The sequence below is a fragment of the Physcomitrium patens genome, chromosome 12 (assembly GCF_059467195.1).
Source record: "Physcomitrium patens ecotype Gransden chromosome 12, ASM5946719v1, whole genome shotgun sequence".
Lineage (NCBI taxonomy): Eukaryota > Viridiplantae > Streptophyta > Bryopsida > Funariales > Funariaceae > Physcomitrium > Physcomitrium patens.
In genome coordinates, this window is record NC_143421.1 from 5,284,836 (window position 1) to 5,301,938 (window position 17,103).

General features: G+C 34.0%; 1 protein-coding gene across 2 annotated transcripts; it reads left to right on the plus strand.

Annotated features, from left to right (window-relative positions):
• The first annotated feature begins 124 nt into the window (after window positions 1-124).
• LOC112289294 (uncharacterized) lies at window positions 125-2,687 on the plus strand. Of its 2 annotated transcripts, none has more exons than XM_090254650.1 (4): window positions 125-1,201; window positions 1,871-1,903; window positions 2,120-2,464; window positions 2,549-2,687. In XM_090254650.1, exons 1-3 carry the CDS (start codon window positions 976-978, stop codon window positions 2,440-2,442), a joined length of 582 nt encoding a protein of 193 aa, XP_090110776.1. In that variant the 5' UTR covers window positions 125-975; the 3' UTR covers window positions 2,443-2,464; window positions 2,549-2,687. The 2 variants fall into 2 exon arrangements, with proteins under 2 accessions (XP_090110776.1, XP_024390174.1); XM_024534406.3 differs by having other exon boundaries at window positions 125-464; window positions 626-1,201; window positions 2,120-2,687.
• Window positions 2,688-17,103: the final 14,416 nt, after the last annotated feature.

The following is a 17,103-nucleotide window of genomic DNA, read 5'->3' on the forward strand; positions in this document are numbered from 1 at the left end:
GAAGCGCACCAACTCCGCAGTAGGGTCCGGTCTGTGTCATGTCAGACTGATCCAGATCTCGCCTGCAGCATCACCTGCACTGATTGATACGGCATCAGATTTAACCCTAATATTTATGAACAACCATGACCTGGCGGGGTGCTGCATGGTTTCACCTGGATGAGAGCTGGTGGATGATGAGATATCCTGCCAACACGACTCACCCTTGCAAATCTTCCAGTGGATTGATGCACTGGATCTGACCTTGGCAGAGAGGTGGGGGGTCTGGGCAACAGATATCAATCAGTAAACCAGTTAGAGTTGCCAGGAGATGGAAACTCACGTCCTTGCACAACAATGTTCAACCAACCACCCATCAAGGCGAGTTCTCGTTTGGAGAGACAACCCATCAAGCCGATGATTTGTTGGTGGTTTGTTTGTCATCAGCCCTCAGAGGCACTCATGGCCAGGGCTTCGGTACTAGGGTAATCTCAATACATTGTTGTCCTACATTACCCAGTTAGTATGAGAACTCGCTGTTGCTACTTGGGAATATCGCCCTCCTGGATATGGATAACATGTAGGACAGTGTGTTTGCTGTAGCTCTAGATCTGGTTGTCGAGGTAACCAGCTTTTTTCTGCGCAGGAGACAGAGGGCAGGGTTGTTGTAGAAGCCGTCAGGGGATACAAGAGTTGCTCCTCAGCTGGGGAGGTTCTCGCATGTGAAATGATTACTTTTGTGTGTACCTTAGCCATGACTGGAAGTGTTGGAACACTGTAGTTGATGGGGGTTGGTGTAGTCCGAGGAGTGAGCTTGGATTGGGAGGTTTTGGAAGGGGAGGGTCTTCTTGCACTGCCACAGACAATCGGTCCTGGATTGCGCGCGAAGCGTTTCAGGCTTAGCTGCACATGGTTTTTGATCAATCAGGCTTGGAGTTTTGAGGAAGGAGGGGGTACGAGGACGGTGGAGGAGGGAGTGGGAGTGACGCTTAAGTAATGGCGAGGGGCAAGGCTGTGATATGCGGGAGCAGGATGGTGCGACTGTTGATGGTGTTGTTAGCATTAGGACTGTCAATATACACCGTTGCGCCGGCTGTGTACTGGCATGTTGTGGCGGAGGATGGGGATGTATTGACCAAGTGGGTGTTGCAGTGCCCACCGTGCCCACATAAAGATTCATGCAAGGCCTCCATGCTCGCTGATAGCGCCTCCCACATCTTAGGTCAGCATTGTTCTCCTCTTCAACCTGCCGTTTGTTTCTGATTCCCTTTAATACTGAATATGAAAATCTCTCATCGGTGCTTAAAACTCGCACCTGTCAGTGTTAAAATTCTCGGGAGTAATTGAACGGTGTAAAATGTGTAAAAAAATGTGGTCCTTCGTTGTGATTATTTTTTGAATCTATTTGTTTGACACTTCTAATAAGACTGTTTAAACCTAGATGCATCTTTGCATTATTCGACGTTGACAGGATAGCTTATATATGGATATACGTAACTTATTCACATGAACTAGTACTTCTGGAGGAATTGATACATGACCAAAGTAGATTGCATCACAGTTTTATATTGCAGACTACTGTATTTGCTCTGAAAAGTTTTTCACGTCAAGGGCGCGGGTGATAGCTCTATGGCGCAACATTCTGCAGACGATGGATTGAGGACCTTGAGTATAGTAGTGGATAATGCATTGAAGCTGAATGGAATGCGTGCGTCCGTCCGTCTTCGTAACACCGAGGATAATTTCTGGCATTGTGTGGCCACTGGATAGCGTAGGAAGGGGCGCTTGCTTATTATCTTTGAGAGTTACAAACCAGTCTTCTCTGATAGTGGATTTATTTTATTTCATTATTTCGTTATTCCCTTACTAACGTTCTGCGCTGATCTCGCAGCAATTGCGCAGAAGTTAAATTCCTCTCTGGCAGGTATGAATGGTTTTAATCATCACTTTCAGCATGTTTGCTACTAGCTACCACTCGTAGGGTCTGTGCATTGAGTTGTTTTTTAGAACATGAAAGCTCTATTAGTCCTTCCACAAAAATTTAAATGCATGGTGATTTTAAACCCAAAGCTCCGCTGATTTATTCAGGGTCACATGATGCAGTCGGCTCTAACAAAGAAGTTTTAATTGATGAGCGCAGATAGTAAGGTAGGCAACCGAGCCTTGAGAGAAGAATTTGGAAAGGAACTAGAACAATTGCTGCGGGAGGGGCTCATACTGCAGAACGAGGCCAAGGCTGCACAACAACGTGAAGATAGTACTGGATATCTAGATGCCGGTAAGAAGACTGTCTATCGGAATCAGAAAGGAGGATCGGGTAAAGGCGCTGCCGTAAATCGGAACGAGATCAAGGAGACTACGGCAGCAAACCTCTGGGAAAAGCGGGCAAAAGACCTTGGCTACAAACCCAAACCTGCAGGCTACCAAAAGTACAAGAAATATATCCAGATGCTTGATGGTTGAGATTGAGATCATAGAGAAACAGGTAGAGAGATAGAGAAAGCTTATGATTTTCTTGAGCTGTTTCAATACTGTGGATTACTTAATCCAATCCACAGTATTGAAACAGCTCAAAAAAGATCATCGAAGCATACCTCGTTAATTGGTGAGGAATCCAGCTGGACTATCATCTTGAACGGTCCCGATGCTCTATCGGTGAATCAGTTGAAGTAAAAACTTTTATTCTAAAAGTACATTTTCTAACTCTACACTACTCTAAATTACTTGTTTAGTTGGATAATTCTAAAATTAGATTGCCATTTTTTCCTTGTACCTTATTTCTATTGTAAGTCTGTTTTATACTCGTGTTTTATTGTTGACTGGTTTTCTTACTGATTGTGACCAAGATTTGGAAGTTTTGAGTGCTGAGGATTCCAATTGGTCTGATCTTTTTTGATATCTTTTCTACACAGGCCTACTATGATTTCAAATTGTTAGATTCGACATTCCACCTTTATTGTGTTTGTTAGTATGTGGACAGTGGTATTTCATATTGGTTTTGTAGCAGCTGGGAAGAATAATAATATTCAAGATGTTAAACCTATTAAAGAATATTATCTCAATGCTTCACATATCAATGTTTTTGACGACACCTTTTTTAATGACGACACCTTTTTTAATACCAACAATGATGAATCAGTTTTCTCAACAGTACCTCCACAACAAGCAATCATAAGGTTTTTAATTCCTCAACTTTTTTATTCATTTGTTATCTATTGGTATGTATAAATATATATATATATATATATATATATCAAAACTCACTTCATGGCAACAACTATGAAGTAAAATGGATTGATATATATATATATATATATATATATAATTCATTGAATTTTGTTTATTGTTTACAATAGTGGAGAAACAAACTCACTTCATAGTAATAGCTATGAAGTAAAATGGATCAATAGATATTGTCAAGGTAATCCAATAGACAATTGTTGGTTTTGGAATTTGGAATTCAAATTGATACAACCATTGCTAAAGCTAGCTTCATGTGTGGTGGGGTTGGGACGAGATGCTATTGGAAGAAGAAATGGATCCATTTATGAGGTTTTTGACAATGGTGATGATCTTGAAAATCCCAAATTCAAGATTTTGTCCTATGGAGCCACAAGAAATGAGCCTTTGTGGATTGTATTTTTTCATAGTATGATCATCAAATTAAAAGGCAAATTATGGATATCTAGCCACAAATATCTAGCCACAAAACCATTGATGGCTATGGAATCTAAATCCATATCCATAAACAAATTTCTATCCACTATGAAGAACATGTTAACCTTCATGAATCATTCATGAATTGCACATTTATGATGTAGTTTATGAGCTTAAATCCTTGTAGATACAAGTGTCTTCAATCAAAGTAGTAAGCTATAAATCAAAATAAGATTATGGAAGGGATGTGATCCAAATTCAATTATCCAAATATGTTTGGATTGACCATTATTATTTTTTAAATGTATTAGATGGTTTAATTGATATTATCAAAGGTTTGATTAATATTACTATGTTTAACAATTTCTTCACAAATCACAGTAAGATCAAAATACAAGAACACACAATTTTTTGATATATAATTTTTTTAAAAGTTAGTATTAAAAATCATTTGGATTCTTCAATTGAAACTTTATAACCTTTTATGTGGATTTATTATTATTCTTCTATTAATTTTTTTATACTTATAGAAAATAATATAGATAATATTTTTGGATTCATCATCAAAAGATGAAATGGACAAAAATATGTACATATTGCTTTTAGTAAATTTGGATTCAATCTTATTTAAAGAATGCCAAAGAAATATATATATATATATATATATATATATATATATATATATAGTTTATTTTTTTTGGATTTGATTTTTTTGAATTTTCTTAATAAAATCCAAAATTAAAATAAAATGACTAAATAACTTAGGAATATGTATTTTTGAATGTAGAGCTTAATATGAAACTATCCATGTTATTAACAATGACTATTCAAATGGTTGAAACAAATATGCAATTGGTAGAAGAAAATGTCCAACTATACTCAACAAAGGCAATCATTTCAAGCCAAGGAGATTAAAAGAAGTTACTAGACATTTTAATGAGCAAAAAAGTTTTAAAAATTAGAATTAAGCATTGAGTGGAGATATTTTTCTTGATGGAGCTTTTTTCACGAACTCAAGAGATAATATAAACTCTAGTATTGAATATAATAAAGTTACAAGCATATTAACATGTCCTACTCAAATAATTCCAAATATTATCAAAAATATTGGACTTTCATCTTTTAAAAATCTTAGAAACTAGACCTTTATAATATAGTGCAAAGGTATTGCTACATAAGTTCTTTAGTTTTTGCAAATTTTTCTTTTTTAGATTTAATGATAGCAATAATAGATATAAAATTTAAAATATACTAATGCAAATTAAATCGACCATTGCAAAAAAGATAGTTATGTATGAAGAAAAATCATTTGTACATTCATTTTAGAATACAAGATCCATTGATTTATTAAAGCTTATGCAATACGATAAAGATAAGATAATTGTATAGATAGTTAGAACCATGAAAGTTTCTAGAATTGATATTAGGTTAGTGGACTAGGTAGGATCTACCATAGAATATTCTAAAAAGAATTTAGGACAGTTCTTTAGGTAGGGCCTATCATAGAATCTTCTAAAAAAAGAGTTTAAGGTAGTTGTTTAGATGGAGTCCACCACCTAGGAACATTCTAAAAAGTCGAAGGTGGTAGAATATGATATAAATAGGATTAGCTAGGGCCTTTTGGAGCATCTAATCAGATATGGCTTTGGACCTTTTACCTTAGTAAAATTTGGATTTGTGTCTTTCAGTTCAATTCAATTCTATTTTTTTTTTTCTATTTGCTTAGTTTTTTCTTTCATGTTCTATTTTATTTAATTCTGTTTAATTTTGTTATGGTTTGTTTTGTCCTATTTTGTGATGAGACTTTATGTTGCTGTGGATTAGAAGGATCTTGGATTTTTGAGGTGGTCTTGTCTTGTTTTATTGGTATCAGAGCAAATATTACATTGTTTATTTTTGGTACCGTGTTAATAGTCATCATCTAATCTAAGGTCACTTGTTGTGGTCACATTGAATACTATGTTGAGGCTACCACAAGCTATTCTTAAAAAATCAATCAAGAGATGAAAATGCATTACAATAGTGGAGCCTAGCGGAGAAATTACAGCATGGAAGATATAGTAGAGTAATCTCAGATGGAAGCTCAAATACAACACTTCTTAGACAAGATAGCTATTTTGCAAGGACAAATAAAACCTTTGAGGACAAGAGAGTCAACATCTATTAGGTTGAAATTGAATAAGCCTAGTACATACTTTGGAACTTCAAGATAAGAAGATGTATGTCAATAGCTCTTTAATATGCAATAATACCTCCAACTATCTATAGCAAACACCACTAAAAGAATTATATATGCAACCAACTATTTGAGAGATGCGGCAACTATTTGAGAGATGCGGCAACTATTTGGTGGTGATATTGAGTTCAAAGCTATAAAGCTCAATATGGATTTTGTGACTAAGAAGAGTTTGAGACCGAGTTTGAGAATCAATTATGACCCATCAATGTAAAAAAGATAGCATGTGATCAATTGACAAATCTTACACAAGCTAGGTCGGTGCAAGTTTATGTCTTTCAATTCAAGTTCCTATATCTCCAAATTGACAATGTTTTGAAGGCTGAGATGATGGATCGATTCCTATGAGGGTTGAAACTTGGAATCTAGCGAGAAGTGGAATTAATGGATCCACAAACATTCAAAGAGGCAATTTGGATTGTAGAGAGAGTCAATACTATAGATTTCAGAAATCATAGAGCATAACCTATAGTACAAAGTCTTATACCGCTATCTTACACTATAGCACAATAACCAATGCCAATGAAGATCAATACCTTACAAAGATCATTGACACCACAAAGACGACAAATATTGGTGTAAAAAGAATTGTATTTTTTTTATCAAGAGGTAGGCCATCACATTGAAGATTGTTCAAAATGTCAAAATTCACACACGAGCAAGACAAGGTGGGTTCACAATCTCAAAGTTCATCAAGTCAATAATGAGTCAGAGTAAGAAAATGGGGCTTCCCAGTAAAGGCACCGAGGGCCAATACTAGGGATAATTATTGTCTCTCAAAGACATATGGCATTGCTTCAAACAACTATAAAAAGAGTCAATTGGTGCATCTAATGGGACTAATAAGAAGACAACCATGTCAAGTGCTTGTAGATTGTGGCTCTACAAAAAATTACATCTCAACTATAATTGTCAACTGGCTTGGAATTAAAACTAAAGTAATCAAGGGAGGAAGTATAGACCTTGCAGATGACTGAGAGAATGTATTGAGTGAGACGTATGAAGAAGAAACCTTAAGATTGATAAACTCTTACTTCTTGAGAGAGAGATTGAAGATGACAAAGCTAAGGTATGATGTTATCTTTGATATGCCATGGCTAAAGATGAAAAATAAGCAAGTTGATTGGATAGGAGCAATAATATCTTTTAAAGATGGATGACATAAGGTGACTCTTTGTACCTCCACATCAAGTGAAGAAGAAATAAAATCTACAACCAAAGACTTACTTCTAGGGACGACCTTTAAGAAGAAGCAAATACAATATGAGCAATAGATATATATGGTAGTTCCAAAACTTCCGTTAGTAGTGGGAAAGACAACCAAAGGGATAGAACAGATAAAGCAATTCAAATGAAAATATCATGATGTTTTTTCAACCGACCTACTTGATGACATACCTCATGATCGAGGTACCCTATTTTAAATAGAATTATTGCCTATAGCCAAATCAGCAAGATAATTAATTTATTGCCTAGGATCAAAAGAACTTGAAGAGTTACTGAAGACATTAGATAAATTCTTAGAGAAAGGTCTTATTTGAGAAAGCACATCACCATAGAGAGCACTTGTACTCTTTGCACCTAAGAAAGATGGTGGACTTTGTGTTTGCATCGACAATAGATGCCTCAATAAGTAGATTGTTAAAAATGCATATCCACTTCTATGAGTGGATAATCCTTTTGACTAATTTCAAGGTGCAACCATATTTAGTTAATTGGATCTTAGGAGCAGCTGTTGGCAAACACCTATTATAAGAGAGGATATAAAAAAGATGGCATTTCATATGCATTATGGACATTTCAAATGGCAGGTTTTATCCTTTGGCCTCACCAATGCTCCAGACTCTCTCATAGATCAGATGAATAAATTATTTTGAGACTTTTTGGACAAGTATGTAATCATCTTTATTGATGATATCTTCGTATATAGTAAAATTGCTAAAGAGTATGAACAACACCTACAAAAAGTGTTGTATCGGCTACAAGATAGTCACTTCTATTATAAGCAATCAAAATGTAAACTTTAGAAGTTGGAAGTCACCTTTTTGGGGCATGTGGTGTCCTCCAAAGGCATGCATATAAAGCAAGTTAAGATGAAAGTAGTGGAAGATTGGCCAACCCCCAAGGATGCTTCTAAAATTCGCTCATTTTTAGACCTTGCTAGATACTATTGCTATTTTGTTCAGCAATTTATTTACATTGCTGCCTCATTGATAAACTTATTAGAGAAAGGTGCCCCATTTGAATAAAAACTGAAGCAACAAAATGCCTTTGATAAGTTGAAAGAGACACTCATTACTACTCCAATATTGCAACTACATGATCTTAATCTTCCTTATACATTTGACATTGATACTTTTGACTTTCCTATTAGAACTATTTTTCAACAAGACTTTGGTAGGGGCCTTTAATCTGTGGCGTATAAATTACACAAACTCAAAAGGGCAAAGCACAATTACTCTGTATATAATCGAGAACAATTAGCCATGATATATGCCACAATGGTGTGGCAACTGTCACGGATATATACATGTAAGCTTGTAATTACATGTATAAATAGATAGAAGTAAGTAAAAATAGATAAAAGTAAGTTGATTCTATAATATTTGCTATGGAAGCTTCCTAGAAGCTTTATAGATGCTGCTTTGACTTTATAGGTATCTTTAATTGATTTTTTTGATTAAAAACGTTGTCAATAAGTTGGCCATGTGCCACACATGTTGTTAGCTTGAAGACCAAGCTAACTATGTAGCCCACATGTAGAAAAACTTGCCTTGTAAGTCAAGGCATGTGTCTTACAAAGTCAACACTTATTAGAGGTCCTATAGAATATCGCCACATAGCCCCTAGTTAGATAGTATATATAGAGATAAGAGTGAAGCCCTCTTCACACTTGTCAATTCCTTACTTGCTTCTAGTGTAGTTTCAAGGGTCTCTTGTTTTCTTATCTTTTGGCAATAGCCATTCCAATTTGTTTCTTAATATACATATTGAGTTATTTCTATATTGTCATCTTTCTTTGAGAAAAGTCTCACTTGTTTATTTATTTATATCAAGTTCTTGTCCTTGAAAGATTGACAAGAATAGACTTACAATATCAAAGCTTTTTCTAATCTTGATTAAGAGTAGATTATTCCTTTCTCTTGATAAGACATAAGCGTATTAGAAGTTGCGGATTACCTTCTTCTAAACTGATATTGTCCTTAGTATTTTCTTTGTTCTCTAGTCCTCTCTTCTATTTGTCTTGAGTGATATTAGACATCTTCTTTTTTAAGTATTATCATCGCAGAACTTGCTGAAATAAAGAGTGCAATGGCATAAATGCAAGAGCAATTGAGAGAGTTAATGCTTAAGATGCATCAATTCAATTTACTACCACTAGGAGTAATAAGATTGGTAGGAAGTGAAGATATAGAAATGATTGGAGCTGCTTCAATATCTGCACCAAATTATGTTCCTTCTCCTATAGTGGAACATCCTTCCAGTGTTAGAGAACCAAGAATTATCCTACTTGAGAAGTTTGATGGTACTAGATCAAAATTTAGAAGATTTATCAATCAAGTATAACTTGCGATTGAACTTTGATTCCAAAGCTATCCAATTTCAAGATTCCAAGTTAGATTCATTGGTACACTTCTTTCAAGTTCAACATTATCAGGGTTTTCATCTTTTCTTGAACAACAAGATCTAATATTGGATAATCTGTAGGCTTTTTTGGTGGAATTTCGATCCATGCATGGAGAACATGATGCAATTTATGTTGCTACCAACAAGATCCATAATTTGTGATAAGACAATCGATTAGTAACGTTGTACACTTCACAATTTTGACAACTTGCAATTGATATCAAGTAGGATGATGCTGCACTTGTTAGCCAATTTTTCTACAGATTATAATATGAGGTAAAAAAATTAATGCTCAACTTACTTGATCCTCAAATATTGAGTCAAGAAATTGACATTGCTGTGAAGTGCGACAATCGTCATTTTAAATTTTGATATGAGAACCGTATAAGTGAATCTCAACGTTACTATAATTCAATGGCAATACCAACATCTCTTCAATACATATATTCAAATCTCTTACTGAGCAAGAAAAGACTTGTCATCATGAGGAAGGATTATTCTTATATTATGGAGAACCTAAGCACACTACTCAAGATTGTCCAAAGAAGCAACACAACCATAAAATGAGGAGTATGGCGATCAAAGAAGATAGCATGTTAGAAAACGAATTTGTTCAACTACAATAAGGACCGTGCAACTGGAATCTTGTACAATACCTAGTAAAGGTCCTATTCTCTCCTCAAAACCCTCTCCATGTTTTATAATGTCGTATTACGTGTTGTTTGCTAAAGAATATGCTGAGCACCTAATTATGGAAGATGAATTTGTGTTTTACAAGTAGCCAAGAACCCTAATAGGTTTCACCCATACGAGAAGAATATAATCTATATTTCAATTCAAAAGTACTTAAAACACTCTTTTTAGTAGTCTTAACCATATATAAAGCCCAATTACCTTGTTACTTTTATATTTAAGGAATTAAGATTTTTCTTGTAAGCCCCAATACTAATCAGTGAGCTTTAACAAACTATAATATCCAATCCGACTATCCACTTGATGTGGAATTTTGCATACAACTGTCAATATAAATCTTCTATATACTCAAGAACTTTTAGCCCAATTCAACTTACTGATTGTAAAAAAAAAAACCTCCAAAAATTGCACTAATGTCACTCGGATGCCAACTTGAAAAGTGAAGCAAAAGTCATAATAAAGTTTTCTTCCTTTTCAACCATTAACTTTGTTTCAAAATTGGTGTGTAGCTTGATCTTTAAGTCCTTCAATACCATGCCAATTTTCACCTTAATCCGACTAATAGAACTTTAGATATCATAGAAAACCTATCCAACCTCAAACTGCCACCTTCTAAAATCCTCTTGTGCTAAAAATTAGATATCTCTAAACCACACCGTTAGATTATCACAAAATTTTGTATACACTTAGCACACTCAATAATCCAAATAATTTCAAATTTTCAACCATAGATGTTACACCAATTTTACGAAATAGCCAAAATTACTAGCCCTAATTATATTATATAAAACCCAAATCATTGATACAAACCTTGACTTTGAATAAAAATTGCTAAATCTTTTAAAACCCTCTTAAAACAATTCTTATGTATCTAGAAAGAACTTTAAGCTAGCTCTCAAACCCTAACCTCCAATCTTCAAATTATTCTCTAATTTGCCCTCGGCAATCGTTTTAGTGACCAAAGGTTTAATTTCGACCCTCTCTCACAAATGGTCGACCTTCGGGTATCAATCTAACTTTTTCTAAGGATTTTTTAGCCCAATTCTATCCTTAATTTGACCTTAGTATCAACCATACTAACCATTTATTCTTCTATCCTGATTTTATCAGTTTATGGTCTTTCTAAGGTAGTAGAAGAGTCTCTACAATCTAGAAGGTAAAATTACTAACTAACCTTCAACCTATTAACTATTAAAATAAGAAAATAATCTAATAGGTTTTTATAAAATCCATGTTTAGATACCTCAAATTATAATTGAACTAAAATAATTAGATATTAATTAGAAATTCATATTTAATTATAATTTCATTATATAGTCATATTACATCACAACAACGATAAATGTTCTTCTAGGACCTAAACATCACAAAGCTTCTGCCTTGCTAGATTCAAGAGCTTCAACATGTTTCTTAGATGAAGAATTTGCTAAAAGACATAGCATACTTTTAGTGAAGAAAACCAAACATGTTCATGTAGAAGTCATAGATGATCGTCCGTTGTCTTCAAGAGATGTTACTCATGAAACCCTTCCTATAGAAGTAGCAATTAATGGTCATAGTAGCTTTGTAATATTTAATATCATTAGATCTTCTTCCAATCCAGTTATTATAGGTTTATCATGGCTAAAAAAATATAATCCTAAAATAGATTGGACTTCTCGTAGTGTTGACTTTTTTGAAAGTATAACTAAGAACGTAGTTAATCAAGTAGAAGTGAAAAGTCTAGTACAATTAAATCTATATTTGTAGGTACAAGAGCTTTCTTGCATACTGCAAAAGAAGAATCACCTTGTGTCATTTATGCCACACCTGTTTCTACTGGTGGAAAGACTTCAAGTAGCATTCCAAGCCAATATCAAGATTTTTAAGATGTATTTGAGAAAAAGAATATAGATACTCTTTCGGAACATCATTCCTATAACTACTCAATTGACCTTCAAGAACGAGCACAACTACTATTTGGACCAATCTACAGTTTATCATAAAATGAGTTGGCTAAACTCAAGGAGTATATAGAAGAAAATCTGGCCAAGAACTTCATACGCCATTCCAAATCTCTAAGAGGAGCTCCAATTTTATTTATGAAGAAAAAAGATGGATCATTGTAGATGTGTGTCGATTATCGAGGACTCAACAAAATCAATATCAAGAACAAGTACCCACTACCTTTGATATCAAGACTCCTTGATCAATTGAATGAAGCTAAGATCTATACAAAAATAGATCTACGAGGAGCATACAATCTGGTATGCATCAAAGAAGGAGATGAATGGAAGATTGCATTTCGAACAAGGCATGGACATTTTGAATACAATGTTATGCCTTTTAGACTTACAAATGCACCAACAATATTCTAACATCTAATGTATGATGTCTTTTGAGAATTTTTAGATGATTTTGTTGTCTGTTACCTAAATGATATCTTAATCTATTCTAAGAACATAGAAGAACATGCACTTCATGTTCATCGTGTGTTACAAAAACTAAGAGCTGTGGGACTCTATGCCAAGATAGAAAAGTATATATTTTACACTACTTAAGTCGACTTCTTACGATACATCATTTCAAATGATGGACTTATGATGGATCCTAAAAAAATTCAAACTATTATGGATTGAAAGATTTCAAAAACGGAAAGAAATGTCAAATATTTTTTGAGATTTGCCAACTACTATTGGATCTTCATCAAAGACTTCTTTCAAGTTACAACTCCACTTACACATTTGACTTGTAAAGACAAACTTCAATGGAATCAACAAGCTAAAGTAGCATTTGAAGCTTTGAAGATAGCCTTTGTTTCTATATCAATCTTGTATCGCGTTGATTTTTCTAAGCCATTTTTTATAGAAACAGACGCATCAGACTTTGCTTTGCATGTCATATTGTCAGAAATGGGAATAGATGATAAACTTCATCAAATAGCTTTTCATTCCAAAAAAAATTCACCAGCCGAGATCAACTACGAGATCCACAACAAAGAACTTCTTGCAATTGTGGATTCATTTTAAGAATACTGCCATTATCTAGAAGGTGCTTCTAATCCAGTCATCGTGTATACGGATCACAAGAATCTTGAATATTTTATGTCAACACATGTTTTGAATTGTCGCCAAGCCCATTGGAGTAAGTCTTTGTCAAGATTTGAATTCAAGATCACTTTTCTATTAAGAAAACAACAAGGTTTGTCATATATACTCTCTAGACGATCTTACTTTGTACCAAAGGAAGGAGATGCTACTTTTGATCAACAATGGATAATTCTCTTGAAGCCAGAGCATCTTCATCTTTGAACAATGAAATCAATATTAACTGTTGATTCAACTTTCATTAAGCAAGTTCAGTCAAGTATGTCTTTTGATCTTCTTATTCGTGATATTAAGAGAAATCCTTCAAAGTCTTAAGATACTTCTAAGTTTGAATTTAAAAATAATATACTATATTTTGAGGAACACCTATATGTTCCAAAAGGTGAAGCTTGATTACGTATTCTTCAAGCTCGTCATGTCTTTCTAGGAGTAGGATATTTTGGATATAATAAAATGTTAGAACTAATATCTACGGACTTTTAGTAGCCCCAAATGTCGAAAGCAATCAAAGATTTTATACAAACTTATAGTGTTTGCTCAAGATCAAAAATTCCTCGTCATCAACCTTACAGACTTCTTCAGCCATTATCCATTCTAGAACAATCATGGTCTACTGTTTCTATGGATTTCATCATGGATCTTCCAATCTCAGATTCTTATGATTCTATATTTGTGATAGTAGATCGTTTTATCGAGATAGTATATTTTATACCATGTACAAAATCCATCATAGATGAAGAAACAACTAAGCTCTTTCTTGACAATATCTATCACTATCATGGATTATCCAAAGATATTATATCAAATAGGAGAACTCAATTTGCATCAAGATTTTGGCAGACTCTTTTCAAGATTCTAAAAGTGGATATAAAACTATCTTTGGTATTCCATCTTTAAATTGATAGACAAAGTGAGCGTATTAATCAAATTTTGGAATAGTATTTAAGATGTATCAACAACTACCAATAAGGTGATTGGACAACTCTTTTGCCATTGATAAAGTTTGTTTATAATAATAGGGTACATTTTTATACAAAATAAACTCCTTTCTTTACCAATTATGGTTATCATCCACGACTTGATACTTTTGACTTTTTAAAAGTTGATAATCATACAGCAAAAGATTCGGCAATTCATTTGTCAGAGCTACATGCAACGATGAAGGCGCAGTTAAAAGAAGCTCAAGAACAACAAAAGGTCAATGCGGATGTTTAACCAAAGAAACAACCACCATTCTACATGGGTGACAAGGTATGATTACTTCATCGCAATATCAAGACCACTCGTCCTTGTGACAAATTGGACTATCAAAGGCTTAGACCATTTTTTATTTCTGTACAAATCAATCCAGTTGCATATCGTTTACACCTATCAAAGTCAATGAAAATCCATCTAGTATTCCACGTATCTCTTCTTCAACCATACAAGATAGTGGACATACCAAGAAGAAGACAAGCTCTACCTCCTCCTATAGAAGTAGACAATAATGAAGAGTTCAAAGTAAAAGAAGTCTCAGATTCAAGGCGACGCCAAAATAAATTAGAATATCTTGTCCATTAGCATGGATATGATATTAGTGAATGCATATGGGAGCCAATAAAGAATCTTACAAATGCAGCAAAGGTGGTGGAGGCTTTTCATCCACAACATCCATCAAAATCAAGATGAAATCCTTCTTTATAAAAGAAACAAGATCTAGGCAAGATAACATTCTATTTTCAATTCTTGTGGTAGCTTCTTTGTAGTTGTGATGCTGAGGAGATAGAGAACCAACAACCAGTGGATTTGACTTAAGAGCCTTTGTTTGCAGACTTGCCGGATGAGACATTATGATTGTCACAACCTTCAAGACAATGCAATCGAGATGAAGATCTTCAAGAACGACATGTTCTTCTTTGAATAGATGGCAATATTGTATGGCATGATTTGCTATCTAGAAATACACTGGATATCTAGCTATAGAGAGTGTAGCTTAAAACTTTATATGAATCTTGTCTTAGCTTCCAAAACTCCTTTATTTTGCATAAAACTCAAAATATAACAAAATCCCTTCAAAACATATTTTTTCTGCAAAAGGGTTTCTTTTCTCAAACTTTAGAAATTCATAATGCTTGCTCTAGCTATTTAGTTTGTTTCAAATTTATAAAATAGGTAGAATTCACTCTTAAATTTTATCACAAAAAAAACCAATTATAAATTCACTTCCGATCTTTTGGCATCTAAGAAACCCTAGAAGACACTTTAAACCCTAATTTACAAGCACCCGAGCACTATTTTCTTAATATCTCAAGAATCCTATACTCAAATGTCATAAAAATTATGCTTAAAGTTTACTTACATAAAATTACATATTCCTTGAAATTTTGAGCCAAAACCTCATCAAATTGCTTAAGATATAGCTCAAGACACAACCACTGGTAAACTGGGTATCTTACTACCCTTAGATTCAATGTGTTGACTTCAAAATCCAATAACTCCTTCACTTTGACTTGGAATCCAGCAAGCAATATATGAAAAGTGTAGCTGCAAAAGTAGTCTCTTCAATTGCGGTTGCCGATCTTCAATTGCTATTTGTATGCATGCGTTATGCCAAAAAGAGTGACAATAGCTCCCAAATCAACACTTTAACTTTGAGTGCCTATATCTCCTTCATATAAACTCCAAATTATACAAAACTTGCACCAAAACCATAGCCAAAAACCTAAACTTGCTGATTCTTGCCTTTTAAGCTCAAATGGGCTGAAAAACTAACCCTCATGTCTAATATGGCCTCGAGCAGCCTCCTCAAAGCCCATTGGTCATGATTTTTGACCAATAGGAATGGAGATTTTTATCATCCATCTCCATTCATCTATTTTGGTGCTCTAATTACTCCCTTTGCTACCAAAACCCTTCTTCAATCCTTTTTTTTTTTATAAGATTTACATAATTTATGCTCTAAACACCAAATAAAAGAACCAAAATAAATTTCCAAATGTCACCAATGTCTAACAAAGGTGACTCTAAATATTTAGAAGTTACTATCAACGAAAACGAACCTTAAAAGCCACTATCAAAAGAAAACTAAAGTTATATAAATTCTATAGTAATCTTTTCAAACAACCTCTTCTCAAGGTAATAATCAAATTATATTCTACAACCAACTAAAATCTACTAACATAGCTCTCACCATGTTATTTAATAAATTATATATTAAGTATATAATTATATTATTTTCATATAATAGCCAAATCACAACACAACAATGAAATACAATGCATTTGGTATCATGACCTTGGAAGGAACTTCTGATATTTGGTGATTTTATTAAAGGTAGGAACAACTTCTAACGGTGTTCTAAATGTTTTATTTGAAGGAAGTTATGAAGGCCTCAACAATGATCAAATAACAGGGTGGTCTTTCTGCCCTGGTATGAGATACTATCGATCGTTGAGAGATCCTATCAATCATCTTCGAAGAGAATAAAGATCAGCATATGTGATAAATACAATTCGTCGCATCATAGATTTTCTCAATATATGATGGCCGCTCTTTGTAGAACTCGTCTCTAGTAGGAGGGATAATGTCATAGACATATGCATATAAGTCAATAATTACATATATAAATAGATAGAAGTAAATAAAAATAGGTAAAAGTAAGTTGATTCTATAATATTTGCTATGGAAGCTTCCTAGAAGCTTTATAGATGCTGCTTTGACTTTATAGGTATCTTTAATTATCCTTTTGGATTAGAAACATGGTCAATAAGTTGGCCATGTGCCATACATGTTGTTAGCTTGAAGACCAAGTTAAGTATGTGGCCCATACATAGAAAAACTTGCCTT

What these genes read in the sequence shown, in the direction of transcription:
- LOC112289294 (XM_090254650.1), top strand. Translation starts at nt 976, where the DNA reads ATGGCGAGGGGCAAGGCTGTGATATGCGGGAGCAGGATGGTGCGACTG. An exon ending in TAGCGCCTCCCACATCTTAG is followed by an intron (nt 1,202 to 1,870) that starts GTCAGCATTGTT and finishes CTGATCTCGCAG; the next exon opens with CAATTGCGCAGAAGTTAAAT. An exon ending in GTTAAATTCCTCTCTGGCAG is followed by an intron (nt 1,904 to 2,119) that starts GTATGAATGGTT and finishes TGATGAGCGCAG; the next exon opens with ATAGTAAGGTAGGCAACCGA.